General features: G+C 34.7%; 3 protein-coding genes across 3 annotated transcripts; 2 read left to right on the plus strand and 1 right to left on the minus strand.

Moving 5' to 3' along the window:
* The first annotated feature begins 1,835 nt into the window (after positions 1-1,835).
* Positions 1,836-9,224, plus strand: LOC141672869 (uncharacterized). Its single transcript, XM_074479557.1, has 9 exons — positions 1,836-2,158; positions 4,194-4,421; positions 4,662-4,750; positions 4,953-5,091; positions 7,527-7,601; positions 8,111-8,232; positions 8,312-8,387; positions 8,506-8,565; positions 8,885-9,224. Exons 2-9 carry the CDS (start codon positions 4,287-4,289, stop codon positions 9,035-9,037), a joined length of 849 nt encoding a protein of 282 aa, XP_074335658.1. The 5' UTR covers positions 1,836-2,158; positions 4,194-4,286; the 3' UTR covers positions 9,038-9,224.
* Positions 9,225-11,617: 2,393 nt separating this feature from the next.
* On the plus strand, positions 11,618-13,239 carry LOC141670844 (putative aspartyl protease At4g16563). Its single transcript, XM_074476871.1, has one exon. It carries the CDS (start codon positions 11,642-11,644, stop codon positions 12,992-12,994), a length of 1,353 nt encoding a protein of 450 aa, XP_074332972.1. The 5' UTR covers positions 11,618-11,641; the 3' UTR covers positions 12,995-13,239.
* A 1,245-nt stretch (positions 13,240-14,484) lies between these two features.
* LOC141671837 (ras-related protein RABF2a-like) lies at positions 14,485-19,708 on the minus strand. The gene is made up of 7 exons (XM_074478222.1): positions 19,519-19,708; positions 18,757-18,834; positions 18,486-18,653; positions 18,184-18,232; positions 17,317-17,390; positions 16,660-16,753; positions 14,485-14,787 (listed from the first exon to the last, which is right to left on the minus strand). Exons 1-7 carry the CDS (start codon positions 19,555-19,557, stop codon positions 14,687-14,689), a joined length of 603 nt encoding a protein of 200 aa, XP_074334323.1. The 5' UTR covers positions 19,558-19,708; the 3' UTR covers positions 14,485-14,686.
* Between the last annotated feature and the right edge of the window lie 1,890 nt (positions 19,709-21,598).

The raw sequence follows: 21,598 nt of genomic DNA on the forward strand, positions 1-21,598 counted from the left end.
AATTCGGAGAGAATCTTTGCTTCTTTGTTGGATTGTTTCCAGATGGCACATCTGGAGTTCGTTCCTGCGGTTGGCCCAAAACCTCATTAGGAAGATCTTCTGGAAATCTTTCCAGGAATCGACACTCCGGGACTCAATTCTGCTGAACCATTTTTTAGCACCGCCTTTCAATATCGAAGCGAATAAGTGTAATCTTGTAAGATCTCTGTATTCATAAATATTTGAGATTTGTTCAAAGTAATTGAGATGTTCCTCCGGATCGGCCAACCCATCAAAAGGATCAAAATTGAAGTGTTTAAGACCTACTTCCCGGGGTGTGGATTCAAGCCTTTTGGTAAATGGGGTAGCGACTGCCCCCACCTCAATGTATCCCTCTACTTTTCTCTTCAAGTCATTAAAAGCCCGGGCCATCTGCTCTTGCTTTGATTCTTTTTCTGGTACGGAGTCTGAGGAAGGGATATGAATTTTCTGAGCTTTCTTCTTCAGTTTAACTTCTTCTTCCTGGATCCTTCTCTCATTGGCCGCTTTTGCTTTGGACTCATCTTCTCTCCGGATTTTTTCCCGGAGGTTCGCCCTTTTAATATCTTCCCAGACATCTTCAGTGGGATTCTTCAAGTTCTTGGTAATTCGGTCTAGAGCTGATACCCGAGTTTTGCCGGAGTGTTCCTCTTGGTCTCCGAGTCGTGTTTCCGGATCCAGTAAGTTTTTTTCTTTCCACAGGTTCATGGCTGCCTGAATCTGCTCTAAAGTCATATCTCCCCAGGGATTTCCCGAGGTTTCAGCATGCTTGTGTGCTGCTTTCTCAATGGTCAGCCTTTGATCTCCTGGTTGGAGAGTTTGAGACGAAGTGTGGGTTGTGGGGAGCCCCTCTTCGGTCTCTTCAACAACACCGTCCCTATTGGGAGGGGAATGGCCGGAGCAATTCCGGGAATGGCGAACTTGTTCTTCCTCATGGTCATTTGACTCAATACCAATCAAAAACAATTTCAAATCGAACTAATAACCACGCCTTTTATCTCAAAGAGTCAAATAACTACTTCTAATCTAGATCTACTAAAACTTTCACGAATAAAAGGACTAAGTAGATCTCACAAAAGCGAAAGAACAATTTTACTGAGAGGCAAGACCCTAGTCTCCTGGATGGAATTTTGTTACTGGAAACACCACCACTAGTTGGAGGTTCGTCCCCTCCTTCTAACGCCAATGATAATCCTATATCTTCCCGGACTCCACTGCTCTCTTCCTCGGGCTCTAGTTTTGTTCTTCGTAGAAATGGGAGGTTTTGAGGTGTGGCTGCCGGGGGTTTTTGCAAAACAGAATTAGAAGGGGGTAGCGTACCCGCGACACCTCCGGCTTAAGAATGAGCAAGGTTTACAGCAGAGAAGGAAGAAGATGAAGATTACGTAAAAATGTATATGGTGGTGTGTGTATCTGTGTAACCCCTAAACCCTGTTAGATATGAGTCTTAAATAGGCAAGGGTTTAGGGCTTGTACCTTTTAATCTTGACTGTTGGAGCTTTCTGGGATCTTTATCGCCTGTACAGTCATAATTCAGCCGCGTGTCATGGTGTCGAGAGGCCAGTCTTGCCATTGGACCATTGTCAGGTTTGGATGTTTGCGAATTAGGTTGGGTCCGGATGCCTATATTTTGGGCCTTAGCCATGTAATTGGGCTATAAAATTTTATAGCCTATCATGTTACATTTTGTAATTCAATTTTTTTTTTGAAAACCAATTTTTTCTTATCAGTCTTTATCATGAATGCCCACCACGTCCATGTAATCCACTATGCAAACAAAAACAGAACATCCAAACATAACTTCACACGTAAGCCTAAACATAGCTTCCATACAGAACATACATACAAGCATTTTCTGTCAAATTCCAATTTAGTCCCCATCCTTTTAACTTATTTCTCATGACTGACCATTCTACATTACTGGGCTTTGTTTGTTACTCCAATCTATACAAACACACAACCCACATTCATTAAACCTCGTGTCATTCCCATTTTTCTGTATCTATAATTGATACATACACTTATTTTCTGTGTTTCTTGAATACCCTTTTGTTGGTTTTGTTTTGAAATCTATTGGCGATCAGCTGTTGGATCATTGTGTTTGTTTTATGTTTAAAGATTGTGTTCTTGGTTGATTCAGGTAAAAGGGTTGTTTTTTGTTTAATCTGATTGTTAATTAGCATCTGGCTATTTTAAAGTTTGGAACTTTATGATAGTTGGGTCTTGAGATTGTGATCTCATCTATTGGGCCTTATGTGTGTGATTGTTGTAATTTTGTTGAATTTATTGTTGGGGTTTTTCTTGGATCTCTGTGGAGCTATGTTGTTTATATTGTTTTTGTATTATATGATTTGAATGTATTTTTTTTTATATTTACTATGTTATGCTTGCCTATTGTGATTTGGCTTTGGTCAATGAATGAATGTGTGTTTCTGAGTTTATTATTAGTATATATGCAATATCTGCTTAGTAGTTGTAGCTTATTTGGTTTATTTTATGTGTTATAAAATGAGGCAGGAGAGTATCTGTAGATGGTATTGAATATATAGTCTTTACATAATCAGGGAAGGAATGTAATGCAGATCCATTTAGGTGATAGAAACATAACTTGTTCATTCTCACAACAATTGGCCAGCTTTTATTTGTTTGGAATATTTTACATATCAGACATATTAATGATACAAAACAAATACCGATAGATCTTCCGGAGAACATGTTTTATCTTTTATCAGTTGGTAAATTGGCATTGTTATAAGTGATGTTAGAGCAATTCCAGTGGTGGTGCTAAAGTACACGTATAGCTATTGGTATATTTTGAAATCAAAAAGTGATTTTTGATGTTAAAACAGAACTTGTGCTCCAATGTATAGTTTTATATTGACATCAAACATATCTTAATAAAGCTATCTTTTAACTACCTAATCTTCAAGTGCACAATTATATTATTTATATTTATCACTATTACTTTAATTATCCATTTTCCCACTTGCATGCTTAGGTGGAAATTATAGCAACATCTATACTTGGTTCTATATTTTAGCACCAAATTATAGCATTTTGCTATTTTACATCCGTGTTAGCACTCCATTGGAGTGAGTTAGTTTTCATGGGTGATATTCTATGAATATAACATCCCTTTTAGCACCATCATTGGACTTGCTTTTATTATTTGGCATAGAAAAGAAAACACCTCACTCCAATACAATACTGAACATGGATGCAAAATAGAAAAATGTTATACGTGGTGCTAAATCTAGAGCCAAGTATAGATATTGCTATAATTTCCGGATAGGCTTGCATTAAAGTAATGATGGTAAATGTATTTGTGCTTTTAAAGGGAAGGTGGTTGAGAAACTAGTTAAATTTTTTCTATTTAGTGTCATTTTAAAACTATGCATTGGAATTCAAGTTCTAGTTTTGAACCAAAAACCACTTTTTGTGTGCATAATATAGCAACAGATATGTATTTTAGGACTAGAATGGACATGCTTTTTTAGGATGGAGACAGAAGTCCTTATATGTCATTAGCATAATGGCAACATTTGTTGGTTAACCTTTCTAGCTTTTCAGTCACCTTCTCTTTAGGTAACCTGCTTCAAATATGCCCTCTAGTGTCCTTACTGTTATGCTATATTTGTCTATATCTAGTTTTCTAGTATGAAATTGCATACACAGTAGTTAGTCTGGTCATAAATTCACTGTTATCCTTTTTAAGTAATAGTCTTGTGGATACTATTCCCGTAAGCAGCTTAAAATTAAAACTGGTCTACTTGTTATTTAAATTTAGTTTCTTGCAGTGGGTTCAGCTAAAAGCCATAAATGATTTCGAACAAGGACAATGATCAAGAATGAGTTTTCTGTGCTTTATATTATTCATACAATGTTATAAATTGTTTGTCTTCATTTTCTTATATAGTTCATGAAAGGACTGTCAAATATGTCAATTTAGGATCAACATAATTGTGTGACATCGATCCAATTCATAAGGACTATTAATGGATAATAATCATAAATTAATAGCAATTATTGACGCATATTTGAATTTAATAATTTTGTCGCCATGGTTTACGTGATGATATAATTAGGATGATGCAAGATTAGAGCACTCCTTTCTGAAACAGAACTTGGTGGATTTTTTTTTAATGTCATTATATCTTCTCTGTTTCATCTTACAGGATGCTGGGTGGACTAAATCCAAGTTGTTAAAGATATTAGCATTTCTCAGAAAAGGCAATCCAATTACTCTATGATTCAATAGATCCTTCTACATGGCAGTTTCTAAAAGGAAGGCGATGAAGTTTAAATCTGTTCAGAATCAGGCTGAACTGGTCAAGAGTTACTTGCTTTCAGATCCTTACTTATCGTACACATCAGTCCTTAGTGGTATATTTGCGAGCAAAATGGCAAGTTCTGGTCCTGCGTACTTTTTTTTTAATATACTTATTGGGCTTGATAAAAGTTAAACTAATTTTGAGATATCATTTGTTGGATATGCTTGCATTTTTACTCATTGTAGTTGTATTGTGTATATACCTCATATATGAGTGGTTCACAGTTTTGGTCTTCATAGCTATCTACCAAATTTGTAAACAAACTTACCTTGTTGTTGCCTTGTTCATTTCAAAAATGGTTTCCCTTTGCAGGTCTATGATTTGTCTCACTTGATTAGCACTTCTTACTTCCGGACATATGCCGGCCTTACAAAAATTCAGCGAATTGAATGGAATAACCGGTAAACTGAATACATCTATGTTATCCCATTTGATCTTATACTGTAATTTTATTTTTCGACTCAACTTTATTTTTCTTTAAAATTGTCTTATTTTCCTAGCCATGCCTTCTGCATCTCACCGATTAGTTTGGCATAGAACACATAGTTGTTGCAGTATGCTTTTTATGGGTTTCTTCTCATATAGCATGATATGCTTGTGCAGTGGTATGTCTACCGCCCATGCCATATTCATCTCAACGATGTCTTTGTATTTCGTGTTCTGGTCAGATCTTTATTCTGATCAACTTGTAGCTGGAGCTATCACCTTCCGGAGTTCACATCTCTCGTCTTTTGCATTGGGAGTAAGTATCAATTGGGTCTCTTGTTCAGTTTTATGTAATCTTCTTACAGATTCCTTTTATTTTTCCTTTCAATATCCATTTATAAATAAACACACATTACTGCAAACCTCAAACACTACTATGTTTTTTCTGTACTGATTTTAGCCTTCTAGCCTTCTAGGTGCAATGAACCCCTAAGAGGTGCATAATTACAATACATGTCATTGCATTTAGTCATCTTAGATTGTCCGTAGATTTAATAATATGGTAATGTTGAGCATTAATCAGCAAACTTAAGAATAGGAACCAAAGTCAATTGAGATGAGCATTTGCTAATGATATTACAAGAAAATATCCTTGAATAAACACATGCACTTCGTTACTATACTTGTTCAGCTTGCAATACTGACCGAAACATATTTTCAGACCTTGATAGCGACTCTGAGATTTTTCTGTTTTCCTGATTCTTTTTGTCTATGTAGCTGTGAAGGCCATAAAGGAAAGTGGGTTGATAATTATGTGTGAATAAATATGTATATATGTGGGAAGAGAGGAGCGAGAGAAGGTAAAATTTAGGCAGCCTCTACCCCAATCTTCACTCGAGGATAGGGAGAGGGTATATGTGGGACAGAGACAGGAGAGGGTAAAATTAGGCAGCCGCTACCCCAATCTTGACTGGGGGGGGGGGGGTATACGTGGGACATAGACAGGAGTGTAAAACTTAGGCAGCCTCTACCCCAATCTTGACCTGAGGAGATTGAGACCAAAAAGTCCCAAATCCTTGAGACTGGAAAGACCCACCAACATCTGTAGCATGGGAGCAAACTACTAGCCCTATTCAACTATGTATCACTACAATAACAGGGAGGCACAGCCACACAGAGGGAGTGGGTATGCTGACGGAACAAAAGTATTAGGATAAAATACAACAGCGAAGTAACAATTAGGGAAATAATAGAGGGATTGACGTCAGAAGTCTAGAGTATAAAAATTAGTGCAAAGTTTGTATAAAGTTCTCACTTTTTAGTTATGGGGATATTTAGTTAGCTAATTTTGAAAAAAAACAAGTACTTATCTCCTAGAAAAGTACCTGTAAATCTTGGGAGATGGTACTAATTTATTCAAATGAGGTAAACCAAACACCCTCATATTAATTACCTGAACATAGATGTAGACATGGAATGCCTATGCCACAATCCCATAAACAAGAGCAAAGGGATGAAAGTACAATGGAGAAGTAAAAATTATGGAGGGAATAAAGGGATTGGTTTTGAAAAGTTCAAAGAAAAAATATTATTGAAAAATCTTACTCGGATTTTACTTTTCTGGTATATAATCCATGATTGTAATATTTCAGAATTTTACTTTCTATCAAAAAAACTAATTGATAGTGCTAAACTGCAAATATACACATTTTCTTATCATTCTTTCCACTATATACGTGTAGAATAATTTTAGAACTGAAATTTACACAGACTATTGGAAAAGTTGTCACATATGTGAATCAGAGTAATACAAATATTAATCCTTGCCACAAGGATTTTCTATTATCTTCTTCAAAGATTGATCCTCCATCTGAGCTAAAGCTCATTGATGACATTACTTGAGACTACTGATGCATCTATCTATCATCATCAAGTTGTAATGCATATATTAACATAGTGATTTGGCAAATTTGGTTGGAATAAAATATATCCAGTGGTGAATGCATCCTTTGTTTTTTTCTTACTAATTACTGGGGTCTCATCTGTTTCATTGAATGTTTGATCCAACTTTTTTCGCTTTGGGTCGGGCAGTAACAGTTGGAGAAGGGCCTCATTCTTCAGCATCCTTTTATTGTTTCTTAATGCTGCATTGTCAATCATATACAAACTAGGGGTTGCTTATGTTTTCAGTCCAGTGATTGAGTAGTGTGTGTGTGTCTGTTAAATGAGATCCTTCATGTAAAAACCAGACACTTCCCCTTAAAGCAATTTAGTTTAAAATAACTCACTAACTAATTGTTTCTAAAGAGTGATGTCCATAGATGACTATTTCTATGTTATCCTTTTGATTTAGGCTAAAAAATTAAGAATTTGACGTATAATTATTTGTTTGTTTTGTTGGTAGAAGATACTATTTTTTTAAATAGTCAACTATATAATATGTATAATTTCACTCATGTCATGGTTATATGCCAAATTTCCGCGCCTGTGCCCAATCTCGCATCCTTATCAACAAATCCTAAATGTTTTATAACTAAGAATCTGACACTTGGATCCGCACATGTGTCCGACACCCATACCGCATACCGGAGGCCGAATAGCATAGTAAATGAGAACCATGTCAGCGTACATTAACAAAACAATACACTGTAAACAACTTCTGTTTACCAGAGTAATCTAAGAATTTTCTTGTTTGATTGTCTGGTGTATTTTGTGAAAAGGACTTAACAGTTTTACATGTGATTGTGGCAGCTTTCTGTTGGCTACTTCATTTCAGACCTCGTGATGATCTGCTGGTTATATCCTGCTTTGGGTGGAATGGAGTATGTAAGTATATTTAATAATACTGCAGATATTCTGCATTATTTAAAATATTTTATTGAAACACAGTAGAAATTATAGTTTCTTTTCATGCTGGGGCTGCACCTAGAAATTAGAATTGTGCTTTTTAATGTCTACCTACAGTTAAAATTATCAGTTTTATTAAATTTGCTTCCAACTAGTAATGAAATTAAAAGCACCAGTGAGCGTTTCCGTACCAATTTTGATAGCATTTAGGTCAAAGCCTCATTCCACCGGTATTAAAAGTGATATTATAAATTAATGATGATGTGGCGAGAGTTTTCTGCATGGTTTACACCACAACCAGTTACAGCCTAGACTTTATCAAAACAAAATAAAAGGAGTAAACTTTGTGCTATCAAATTTGGCAATAGGCTGTTTCAATTCTTGTTCCTAGAGGTACAGAAATTAATCTTTTTGGATACCATAAAAGACATGTATTTGACCCTAACGCCGACATGCTAATCTGATGAAATTAATGTATTTGCATTCAGGTTATTCATCACTCTCTTTCTGCAATTGCTGTAGCATATTCCTTGTTAACTGGGGAGGGTCAGCTGTATACATTTATGGTCCTCATTTCTGAGGTGACAACTCCAGAAATAAACATGAGATGGTATGTTCTGAAGAGTCGAGAAATCATTGTGATTTAATTAATGCATGTGCAATTTAATATATACTCTGGCTTCATGCAGGTTCCTAGATACTGCTGGTTTGAAGAAGTCTAATGCATATGTAATTAATGGTGTGGTGATATTTTTTGCTTGGCTGGTGAGTTTGTCTTTTTTTTTTATGTTGGAACCAAAAACAAATACAAAACTAAGTAATTATTTATTGCAAATTTGTTTGTCAGTTCGATACATTTTGCTGATTAGATTTTGTGATGCAGGTTGCAAGAATTTTGCTGTTTGTCTACTTGTTTAACCATGTATATTTGCATTATGATCAGGTACTTTGCCTCCTGAACCATAACTATCCAAGTCATCTAGTTGATTATTGCCTACAATGTAAATGATGACTGCCGCATGATGTGATATTTATATCCGTAGCATGTGCTTAGTTTTTCTATATAAGTTAAAGTTGCCATATTGGTACCCTTAAATACTTCAATTTGCTTATTGTAAAGATTAAGTTAAGTTCATTCTTTCAAAAATCGAAGAAAAGTCGAAAGATTTTTTTTCTTACATCCAAAGTTGTGTTCTCCAAATTTCCATTTTATGGATTTTATGTGTATATTTGGATCTAAGAAATCTGTGAATAATTGGCAGGTCATGCAGATGCACATTGTTGGACGTCTTTTGATATTTGTTGTGCCAGCAGCACTTGCTATCATGAATTTAATGTGGTTTGGGAAGATTGTCAAGGGATTGAAGTCAACATTAGAAAAGAATATCAAGACTAGTCACAGTGCTAACTCCTGATAGTTTCGTTTTCTCAGGAACTGATCCCAGTAGTCTGCTTGTATAAAATTAGGTGAGGAAGATGAGGGCAGCTTGTTATGACAAGATGGAAATCCAACTGCTGTAAATGCTTATATATACATATATGGTTGTCTTGAGATTCTTTCGGTTAAAATTTTGGTAATATAGGTGTTCATTAAATTTCTGATCCCGGTTTTTCTAAAGCACTAAACATAAATATCAGAAAGCTGAAAATTTATTTAGGGGACAATGCTGCAGCTGAATTACAACTGAGCAGCAAATTTTCAACTGGAGACAGAACAGCGAGTGGCATCTAAATTGTTACTGGATTGATATTGTTAGAAATATGCCTTCTGTTTTTGTGATGGGGCTTAATGTTGAACTTTTTATGCACGTTTCCTTATAATCGAGGGAGGTGATACGATGAGGATAGGGAATAATCAATTATATCGTTACAGTTCCGAATTTGGGAACGATTTGAAATGATTTTGGGAAATCTAACCGTTCTCAACACAAAAAAATTAGACATTTTCGAATAAATTTTGATATGTGCTTTGATGAAACTTTTATGTATAAATTACAAATAATATTTGAATTCTATACAAGTGCTAATATTTGCTTGATACATTGGGCCTAAAAAGTTATTATAAAAATGGATATATGTTTGAAATGGGATTTCTACGTATACACAATGAGTCTATTTCATTTACGAAATAATAACTAATGATAATTTGAAACGATTTTGAAAATGATTGTGGGAAATCTCAACATAAAATAATTAGATATTTTTGAATAAACTTTGCAGACAAGGTTCTCGTCAAGTACATATAACATAAACCATACATTACCTGAATCATACAGAAAAAGGGACAAGAAGAAGTGCGGGCAAACAACTTTATAAACATCTCACCAACTAATTCTTGGAAAGCTATAGTTTAAAAACTGGGATGAGTGGTCAGTGTGCAGTATCTTAGCACTTCTTTAAACAAACACCTTCTACTTAAACAAAACATATCAAGTACACTTCCTGGATTATTATAAAACTAGCTTGCAAGAACATACATAATTGCTTAGCAAGTGCTTTACTATTTAAATCATCAAATACGTAATGCCAATGCAATCATAGGACGAATTGCCAGAAGTAGAAAAACTGCGATAAGAATAATCCTTTCTGCGATGTCACGCCAATTGCTGAAGAACCGGGATTCGAGGATGCTGCATCATGTCCACATCAGAAACTCAGACCACAACTAATATAATGTAATTAAGTCCCATTAGGGCTTAATCATCCATGTTAATCCTGGTTTATTCAATTTAGTGAGAGGGCACACCACAATTTGATGTAATCATAAGCCACTAAGTATGTCTATCAAATATTATATTATATGCAGCTTCTTGTTAACTCTACCAGAATACAGATTAGTTCAGCTATCTCACTCATAATTGTACATCTACCAGAACTCTAGAATAGCTCGAATTCGCTAAAAAAATGTAAGATGTCGAAAAGTGAACATTCTGAGAAATGTAAACTTCTCAATAGCATATAAATCATGTTTTCTTATAAACTCTTAATGCCATACATATATTCTGACTTAAAACATAAAGCGTGATGATACAAATCACTGGTCACAATAATATGTTTAACAGAAGAAATTGTTCGAATATAATGGAGGACTATATGCATAATAGGTGCTGAGTTTTCTTTTTAAGTTTTCATTAGAGAATAAACTTATCATGTAGTCAGTTAAACAGTTTATATGGTTCCTAAATCCTAACTGTAAATCACATGCACTTACACGTGCAATCCATCTTCCTTTCCAGTATTTCGAGTCACGTTATTCCAGGGGCAGTCCCTTTCCATGAATCTAAACATGGCTGTGATCTCTTTACTGAATATTAACAAAGCTAAGCACTCTTAAAGCTAACCTTATGGTAGCAGATGCATGTATATATAAAATACAATTGAACTTTCTGCTAACCCCTTGAACTTTTAAGATGTGTGTAGTAACTTTGATTTTATTCGGGCAACAGAAAATTTGAATTCTGGTACTCCGATATCCTCAATTTTTTTACTTGAACAGAAGAACTTTCGAGGGAAATGTTATATCTAGCTATTTGGATTGAGCCCCTCTACTATCATACACTTTAATTAGGCTTATGCCGAGTTAATAAGTTAACTGTGCATCTTATTTTGAATGTGTGCCTCTCACGGAGACGCAATCTTTTGCTACCTCAGAAAAATACATGCAGTAAATCCCTCCTCTTTCACACAAAATATAACTAAACAAATAAAGTTAGTATAGATAAAACAAAATTATCGAAACAAATTAAGAATTAAATAAACTTAAAAGGCAGAAATGCATGGGTCTCCATGCAACATCTGTTGATGTCCCAACTAGACCTCGTGAACCCTAGCTTACAAGCTGCATTGTTCAAGGGATATCATTCAGCCATACCATTCTCTATAAATTCTCGAGTAGCTCACATTCTTCTTAACAAATCTAATCAGCAATGGCATCACTCTTAATCAGCTTTGTCGCCACCTTTTATTTCTTTTTTCTTATCAATGCATTATACACTTTCAGTCAATCCCGTGCAAGAGAGATGATACCTCGTTCACTAACCCTAGGTTTAACTCATTCTCGGGCCATCACACCAAATCCACAACAAAATGTAGATTCTGTAAAGAAACCATTAGAAAGCTTAGACATGATGGAGCCACTGAGAGAAGTTAGAGATGGATATCTAATATCCCTAAATTTAGGGACACCGCCACAAATCATCCAAGTATATATGGACACTGGGAGTGACCTTACTTGGGTTCCTTGTGGAAATCTCTCTTTCGATTGCATTGAGTGCGATGACTATAGGAACAATAGGTTAATCGCTAGTTTTTCTCCTTCCTTCTCTTCTTCTTCCTATAGAGATTCTTGTGCTACTCATTTCTGTCTAGATGTTCATAGCTCGGATAACTCATACGACTCCTGCACTATGGCTGGTTGCTCCTTGAGTACTCTACTCAAGGGTACTTGCACAAGACCATGCCCTTCCTTCGCTTATACGTATGGAGGGGGAGTTGTGACCGGGGCATTAACCAGGGACACCCTCAGAGTCCATGGAGGTAACCAAGGTGTTACTAGGGAGATTCGTAAGTACTGTTTTGGGTGCGTTTCATCTACTTATCGAGAGCCTATTGGTATTGTGGGATTTGGAAAAGGACCACTTTCTCTCCCTTCGCAGCTAGGGTTCCTTCAGAAGGGGTTCTCTCACTGTTTTCTTGCATTTGAGTTTGCAAATAACCCAAACATTTCAAGCCCCTTAGTCATTGGAGATCTTTCCATCTCTTCCAAGGACCGCTTGCAATTTACCCCAATGTTAAAATGTCCTATGTACCCTAACTACTATTATATTGGTCTAGAGTCTATAACTGTGGGAAACATGAGTTTAGCAGTTCAAGTTCCCTCAAGCTTGAGAGAATTTGATTATTTAGGTAATGGAGGCATGTTGATTGACTCTGGAACTACTTACACTCACCTTCCAGAGCCATTCTACTCTCAACTTCTTTCGGTGCTACAATATCTCATTACTTACCCTCGAGCCAGGGAAGTAGAAGCACGGAGCACCTTTGATCTTTGCTATAGAGTTCCAAATTTGAGTAACAGAATCGACTTATTAGATGATCTCCCCTCAATTACTTTCCATTTCTTGAATAATGCAAGTGTAGTTTTACCCAAAGGAAATCACTTCTATGCCATGGGTGCACCACATAATGGAACCATGGTAAAATGCCTACTGTTTCAAAGCATGGCTGATGGTGATGATGGGCCTGCTGGAATCTTCGGAAGTTTCCAGCAGCAGAATGTGGAGGTTATATATGACTTGGAAAAGGAAAGAATCGGATTTCAACCAATGGACTGTGCAGCTACTTCAGCTTCCCTCGGACTTCATAAGACATAAGACTATGCATGGCAGCTAATGGTAGTCCTTGTTCACTCGTAATGGGGTTTTTACTAATAAACAATGATAACCAACCAAGGTGGTTCTTGATGTTTGCGATTTTCTCAATTTGGATTCAGTTCTGTTGTGTGGTTATATTTATTCGTGTTTTGCATTGTGCTTCAGCCTGCATTTGGCTTTTCATAAATGAACTTTGACAGCACGAAATTTAACTATATGTTCTAGGTGACCCTAAAGAATTCAGATGAATATTCTCCTAAAAGTGTTCGCTAATTAAAGAGCATAAGCTCAGATTACCTTCTTCAAGGTAGGCTTAAACTGTCCAAGATACAGCAGCACGTGCATAAGGTATAAACTATAAGAGTAACCTTAACAATTGCGGCATCCCTTGCCTGGTAAATGAGTTACGTATCAGCTGACTGCTACTACAATGTACAGTTTTTGCGAACACATGAACAAGACCAACACTGGTAAAATTCGTTCCTACAGAACGAAAGGACCGTGATAAGTTAACGTGAACAAATCGGATCGGGGGGCTATTAAGTTGTACTCTACAGGAGCCAAACTGTTTGCGACTTGCAACGCACAGGCAGCTGTGCTATTAGTTCATTCATGACGATTTGAAAGTTGACCAGACTCAAGCAGCTTGGTGTGCTATTAGTTAATTCATTCATGATAATTTGAAAGTTAAGTGAATTATACTCCAATCTCATTATTTTCAATCGAGATTGTAAGAAAAGTCTAACTCAAACTAGAAGCAGTTCGATCTGATTCAGCTCGTGAGCAACTCAAATAGCGAATCACAAATAAGCCATTTCACAAACCTAACCAAGACTTCAAAATAGAAGCATAAAACTTGGGATAAACTAGAAAAATTAAGTAACCAAACTCAAATCTCAGATTTTTCAATCAGATATTGTAAGCAAGTCGAACTCAAACTGGAAGTAGTTCAATCTGATTCAGCTCGTGAGAAACCCAAATTGAAGATTAAAACTTGGGGTAAACTAGAAAAATTAATTACATGCACCATTGTCAAGCTCCTATCAATTTGAACTTAAACCTAACTCCAACACATTCTTCAGTTTATATCGGACTCCTGACACAATATTAGCCCATCTAAAGCTCACTATTATTTAGACTCGACTTCATTTGTTTACAGAGATAAGCAACACACAACAGACCGAAGACACCCCGTCCTTTTGAGGATGATATTGAAGCTTAATATTGGTTAAACCGATATGGTTTGACTTTTTATATTGTCCTTTTTGGGTGAATTTCGGATTATATATAAAATCTAATTTTATTTTATGCTTGACGAGTCTTTATTAATGTAAACATAATAGAAATCCTACTTTGGAGAACAGGACGGAACCATTTAGATGTCAAACTATCCACTTCGTCCAAAGACAACTCGCCAATCCATCACATGTAGCAATCGTATGTGAAGGACAACAGACTCCGGAAAAAAAAATCTATTTCTAAAAAACTAATTTAAGTCAACAAAAAAGGGGGACATCAATCATTAAAACACGATTTCATTACATGAATAGACATGTCACTGCTTAAGAAAGGAAAATAATAAGCTGAACAACACTTATGTACAAGCTCCAAATCAAGGATGCGGGAGTGTATTGGCAAAGAGAACATACAGTTGCATCTTGCACATTAACAAATATTGATAACTGGATAACTTTAAGTGCAACAAGAAGTAGAAACTGCTGTCCCGGCAGGTGTATCAGTAAGGACCATTCCTGATGGCTTTGGCGCAGGCTGCAGACGAGGTAGTCTCTTTGCTGTTACCAAAAGAATAATCGCTAATAGTAAGATCACACTCAGCTAAGAACAAAACAATAGTAAGTAAAATATGAAGAGAATTCACAAATGTTTCCAAGTATAATTCCTACACCTCTACTCCTAGTTACCTAAATCTCCGCAAACCATTTTGCAGATGTCAAATAGAATTTTAAGCTTGATGTAAGTCAACTCAAACAAGACAGATTCAGACAAAAATATTACCCGTACAAGAAATTGGAGACTATACAAAAAGTATCAGTCCAAAATATAAATACATAGAAAGGTCATACAATTGGCAGTTGTGAGAGAATGACAGTTATATATAGCTACAAATAGACCTGGTAAAATGGGTATGGATCCGAAGAACCGAACCGAAATTCATGAAACCGAGATCCGAATCATACAATCCGATAATTATCCGAAAACCTATTTAAACCGGTCCGGAAAATACCCGAACCGAGAATTTAACCGAAAATGATCCGAAATACAAGATCCGATTAAAACTTGGAACCGATTAAAACAGAATAATATATTACCCGAACAGAATATGACCCGAAATAGCAAAATTTATACTTTAAATAATTTTATGTTTACGATAACATACTTATTTAATCATATTCTTTTGTAAAATTACATTATATTATATTAAAAATACTAAATTAAATAAAAAGATATATTGTAAATCTCAAAATTTAAAAATTAAATAAGTTAGGATCCGAAAATATCCGAACCAAATTTAATCCGAACCATGGTTGTCACGGCGGTAAGTCGAGGCGAGTCGATGGACCCCGGGCTAGTCGACTAGTCGTAGACTAGTCGGCTAAAAAAATAATACATTATTATAAATATATAATTATATATATAATATATTAGATTAGATTTTAGATATATATAGTATGTAATTTAGTTGACTAGTAGATTATATGGTTATTGTAAACCTAAAATACAGAATTCTACAGAATGTCAGAATTATATTAAAATTTGATTATTTGATGCAACTTACAAGGGCAAACAAATGTAGAATGGTCAATATTAAACTGCAGATTGCATAGAAGAGCAGAATGTAAAAAGAGTGCAGTTCTAATGCAGAAACATAGCAGAATGTAAAAAAGATGCAGTTCTAATGCAGAAAAACAGCTGAAAACAGTTAAAAAGTAAACTGGGCCGGGTTTTGACCGGGTTTGGGTCAAACTTAAAACCAGTCGAGGATCCAAAAGACTAGTCGACCCGACTAGTCGCCCAGTCGACTAGTCAGTCGACCAGTCGGGCGAAATATTCATTTTCACCAGTCGACTACTCTAGTCGACTAGCCATTCTTGACTACTCGACTAGTCGTCGACTAGTCGCGACTAGTCGAGCGCCGTGACAACCATGATCCGAACAGAATTTTGTCCGATTTTAATCCTAATTTTATCCGATTTTAATCCGAATTAGACCCGAACCGAATCACATCCGATCAGAATGGTATTCAAATATATCATGATCCGAAAGTAGATCCGATCCGAAATTGATCCGATCCGAACCCGAACCGGTTATCCGATTTGCCAGGTCTAGCTACAAACAATTGCATTAAGCTCAGCAAGTACAAACACAGACAGTCAGACACACATAAATATACATATCTAGATATATAGACTTTTCATTATTGTGGTCACACCTTCCCAGAGCAACAGATTGTTCAAGGGTAAGATTGTGTTCTGCGGTTTTTATAACAGATAGCATGGACATTTTAGTTTTTGACACTTTCCCACCAATAACACCAATTAATAGGCTGAAAGTAGACTAGACTCCTAGAGTAGAGCTATTATTCTCTGTATAGTGACACCCACGGAATTATCAAAGCTAAAGTTGTGCAAAAATAATAAACTTACCAATCTCATAAAAAATGTCATTGACATTAGTAGCAGCTTTTGCAGACGTTTCCATGAAAAAAAGACCGTTTTCCTGTGCATATCTTTGTGCTTCCTACAAAAGTAAAAGTAAAAGAATTCGTTAAGTGACACCCATATTTCTTTAGCATAGCACCTGGAGCATGATGGTATGCCTGCTCTCATATCCTTGCGGTATATAAAAATGAGCAGTACTCATCTTTTCACCTAGTGGTGCAAAAAAACGTACATGACAAACATATTACAAATAAACCCCTTTAAGGAACAAGGTACAAGTAAACATTTGAAAATTTAAGCAAATTTATCATGGAAAGTTCACTGTTCACCCTCAATCTCATCTTTGTTAGATGAAGCTAGTGATCACGTATGAAAAAAAGGTATTATGCTGCTTAAACTTAGCTATAATTTCTTTTTAGAATGATTTTTCTGACACTTATTTTATTGTTTATGTCTACTCGACTAGTAGAGTTATTAATCGACCTTACTTGCAATTATAAAAATGATAATACGAACTTAAGCTCTTTCAAAGATTCTTTATTCAACTATTGTGGTCTACCAAGTCGCTCTATCTAGTAACAGTAAGAGAAGTCAGTTACATGCAGATAGAACCGCATATTAACAGTAAAAAAATGCACTTGCCTCTGTTTCCACCACCTTTGCATCTAACAAATCAGCTTTATTCCCAGCAAGTGCCATAACCATGTCTGAGTTGCCTTGAGCCCAAGAAAAATATGAAGAGTCATAAGTAATTTTGACAATAACACAAAGAAATACAATTATATGAACCACACCCCTAAATCATCACAATCTCACAATTTTGTTAAATAGCCAAATAATTTTCCACTTTAATACAGAAACATAATGAATCTGAATCAATCATTAAGTTACGAGCGAGCTTTTATGCCACCAGAGATTATCACATTCATAGACTTAAGGTGTTGTAGCATACTTGTTAAAGTAATGATGTCATCTGTGTGCAGGGGCGGAGGCAGCTTGAGGCTGGTGGGGGCACCGGACCCCACTAGACTTTATAATTTTCTAATACATTTATAGATATATTAACCTAAGGATTATAACCTAGGTAAGCAACACCACCTCTTGACTCTTGCAGCATAAGCAAAACAGGTTATTGATTTTCCGCTGGTGATGGGAAATCAATTGTACATACATTTGTTTGCTACTCTGTTTAGCACTGTCCGGATGTTCATCAACAATGATTTCGTGGTGTGTTTATAGTTTAGCAATCTTTTATGCCAAAACATGACTTAGCAACAAGATAGAATTCCAAGTAAAAGGTATGAAATCTGCTGATTCCTAATGTTTTAATTTGAAATTTTTTTGGCCCCCACCACAGTTTTTGGCTGGCTCCGCCACTGTCTGTGTGGGGTTCAGGAGAGTACATATACACAAGAATTTGTTATTATCAGCCAGTACAACAGTAACAAAAAATAACATTGAAAGTAAAAGGGGGAGAAACATTTAGATGAACAGAGTAACGTAAATTACCTTGAGACAGAAGCTCTTGAACCCATTTCTTTGCCCGATCAAACGAGGCCTACAATGTATATATCCAATGGTTACAAATACAAAAAGAAAAAAGATATCAATTTTCAAATCTCTTTTAGCAGTTCTCTTTTCTACTTCATCAAAGATTCCTAAAATAAAAAGGTGATGATTTTGCATCTCAAATATGTGTTTCTTACAAATATTTGGTGATGTTGATTATGATAATAACAATTTCGTATCATGTAAAGACCTATTTGAACAAGAGGTATTAGCAGAGGCCAATATTAGCACAAAGGACTTACCTGGTTTGTTATATCATACACAACAATTGCAGCAGCAGCTCCTCTATAGTACATTGGAGCTAAACTATGATATCTCTCTTGACCAGCAGTATCCCATATTTCAAATTTTACCGTTGCCTCGTTAACAGCCACTGTTTGCGAGAAAAATGCAGCGCCTATTGTAGATTCCTAAAATATAATAGAAAAATAATTAGAGCAAAATTTATAGCAAGATGCTATTGCTAATCACTTGCAAAACTCAATAAGAATCATCTTAAGATGATAGGATTACCTGAAACTCAATGAATTGCCCTTTTACAAAACGCAAAACCAGGCTGGATTTTCCAGTTCCAACATCTCCTAGAAGCACCTGAAGACACGTCGAATTGATAAAATCATACCTCTTATAGAGACTATGCATAAATATTAAAAGTAAACAAAAAAAGACATGAATTCAAATCGGCCTCTCTCATCAAATTTTCTACTTATATAGGCCAACATCGTTATACGGCACAACACAACATGAACACACAACCCCATGGGAACTAACAACAGAATTATCTCTATATAAGGGAAATCGGGAAAACATAACTAGTTTACAAACAGACATTTTAACATGTGCACTTTAGAAAACACAAGGGGAATCATAACACCAGGTTATGCAAGTTCCAGGTACTTGATAGTCACCATTCTCACATCCTATATACTTTAAACCATAAAATTTCAAATATAGAGCCTCACAGATGGTTTCTTTTCTTAATCAAGTGGTCTAATACATGATAAAATAACCAAAATTCTCTCTCTCTCAGCCATCAAAATTGAAAAATAATCAGCAACAACAGACGATAAAAATACAAACATTAAAGTCAAAAAAGCATCTTTCTTGATCAAAAATTGCAAACTAAAACAACTAACAAGTCAATGAAACAACTTACACAAAACCCACATCAAAGATCAACAAATTCAAGAACCCCACATCAAAAACATCATTAAAAATCACATAAACAAAGCAAAAAGCATAAAAATCAAGAATTGAAGAGATGAGAAGACAAACCAATTTAGCATTGATATTCTTGTTCCCACTGGTGGCCATAGCTGTAATCTATACAATCACTAATTAATTCAACTTGAAATTTAGAGAAAAAGAATAAAAGACTATGGATCAAAAATTAGGAATTATATAGCAAAGTATAAAATAGAGCTATAGATATTCAACAACCCTGTAAAGTAAAGACTCTGTTTTTGTTTCTGGAAGTATGTTAGACTTATATAGGAGTCATATGTTTTGGGCTGCTGGAAAGTCTTTTCCGTGTCGGTAATGAAATATTTGTTTTTTTCTTCACATTATGGGCTTACAAAGTCAATTAAGAACACAACTTTATTAATGTTTTATTAAATTTTGATTCGTGTAAATATTATTTTATATTGAATTTTAACTTATTATTATTGAAATTTTTAAATAATTTTTTTTTCTAATTATCTAGTCAACTTTTCCATATAAATGTAGGGGTTTATTTTGTAATTTTTTTTATCGTGTTTGAAGTTGACTAGATTTATACTCAATGATTTAAAATTATTTTTTTGTGAATATTTAGTTTCATATTTATTTAATTATTATTTTTTGTTTTCCCTTCACTCCATCAAATAATATATTATTAATTTTGTTAGTTTCTATTATTTTACTAAGTTATATTATAATAAAAATTATAATAACATATTTGTTAATATTATTTTCTATTTTTTACATCTTTTTTTATTATTAAATTGTATAGAATATATTTTTTTAAACATGTCAAGTAATTTATTATATACATATTTTCTTATTTATTTTATATTTTAAATACGTGTGTAAGAAATCAAACATGGAGTATTTTTATTTTCAAATAATTCTTTATCTTTCCGAATATATGGCTTTATTTAATTCATAAAATATTGATTTACATGCTTTTGTTTAATATTTGTTTTTGAAATATTTTTTATAATATATGTTATATTAATTAGTTTATTTTGTAAATTTTTAAGTTTTTTTAATTCTTTAAAATTTATTTTGTATAAAACCCTACTTATACTTGCTTTGGTTTGGTTTGTTGAATTATGAAACAAAAGTTGTATAGACTTTGTGTGGAGTTAGTGCATATTGTATTCTATGTAATTTGTTGTGAATACTCTATATGATTTGTTATGCAATACATGTCTGTATTATAATAAGACTAAGTCAAATTGATAATGTTAAGTAAGTTGTATGATAATCTAAGTTTGTATTTTATATTGTATTACTTGAGTCTGTAAAATTGTCAATAGATTAGACTGGAGTATTTTTCTGTAAACAGTCTCAAGCCTAAGAATAAACTCTGGAAGAAGATCATGTAGATCATGCCACAATGACATTGTGAAGAAGTTTGGAATTGAATAAATATGTTTTGAGAAAAACATTCTAAGTCAAGAAATCTACGAGTCACAGATCAAGTCATATAGAGAAGTCATTCGAGAACTCCAGAATGACTTATCGACAAGTCAAAAATAGCGTATAGAGAAGTCTCAGAGATATCGACAAGTCAAAATGAAGATATGAAGATTGAAGATATCGACAAGTCATTTCTGCATTAGAGAACTCAGAGATATCGATGAGCCAAAATAAAGAAATGAAGATTAGAGATATCGACAAGTTAACTCTACATGCAAAGACTTGGAGATCTCGACAAGTCAAGTTCATTCGAGAACTCATAGATCTCGACAAGTCAAGTTCACATTCGAGAATTCAGAGACCTCGATAAGTCAAAACACTTGTAGAGAACTAAGAGATCTTGATAAGTCATTATACTTATTGAGATGTCATTTCTCTATAGTTCAAACTGGAGATCTCGATGTAAAACTCAAAGTAAAAAATGCAGACCAGTTAAAAATCCAAGATTATTAATTAACAAACAAATCAATCACTGACTTGAAAAATCTACAAAAAGCAGCTTGAGGAGTACCAGATCAAAGGCGAAGATTAACTGACAAAGTAAAGTCACGAATATGCACGATTTGCAAAGATACACTAAGTCAGAAATATAAAGTTTTAGTTAACTTAAAGTAGGGTTTAGTACATGTTATTGCATGCTGTGTAAAAAAATGTGTTTATTGTTCTATAA

Source organism: Apium graveolens, chromosome 7 (genome assembly GCF_009905375.1).
Source record: "Apium graveolens cultivar Ventura chromosome 7, ASM990537v1, whole genome shotgun sequence".
Classification (NCBI taxonomy): Eukaryota; Viridiplantae; Streptophyta; class Magnoliopsida; order Apiales; family Apiaceae; genus Apium; species Apium graveolens.

Coding starts and splice junctions, on each gene's coding strand:
- LOC141671837 (XM_074478222.1), bottom strand. CDS start 19,557: ATGGCCACCAGTGGGAACAAGAATATCAATGCTAAATTG. Junction 16,754..17,316: donor CAAAGGTGGTGGAAACAGAG/GCAAGTGCATTT, acceptor TTACTTTTGTAG/GAAGCACAAAGATATGCACA. Junction 14,788..16,659: donor TGACATTTTTTATGAGATTG/GTAAGTTTATTA, acceptor TTTTGGTAACAG/CAAAGAGACTACCTCGTCTG.
- LOC141670844 (XM_074476871.1), top strand. CDS start 11,642: ATGATACCTCGTTCACTAACCCTAGGTTTAACTCATTCTCGGGCCATC.
- LOC141672869 (XM_074479557.1), top strand. CDS start 4,287: ATGGCAGTTTCTAAAAGGAAGGCGATGAAGTTTAAATCTGTTCAGAAT. Junction 5,092..7,526: donor TCTCGTCTTTTGCATTGGGA/GTAAGTATCAAT, acceptor TGATTGTGGCAG/CTTTCTGTTGGCTACTTCAT. Junction 8,566..8,884: donor TATATTTGCATTATGATCAG/GTACTTTGCCTC, acceptor AATAATTGGCAG/GTCATGCAGATGCACATTGT.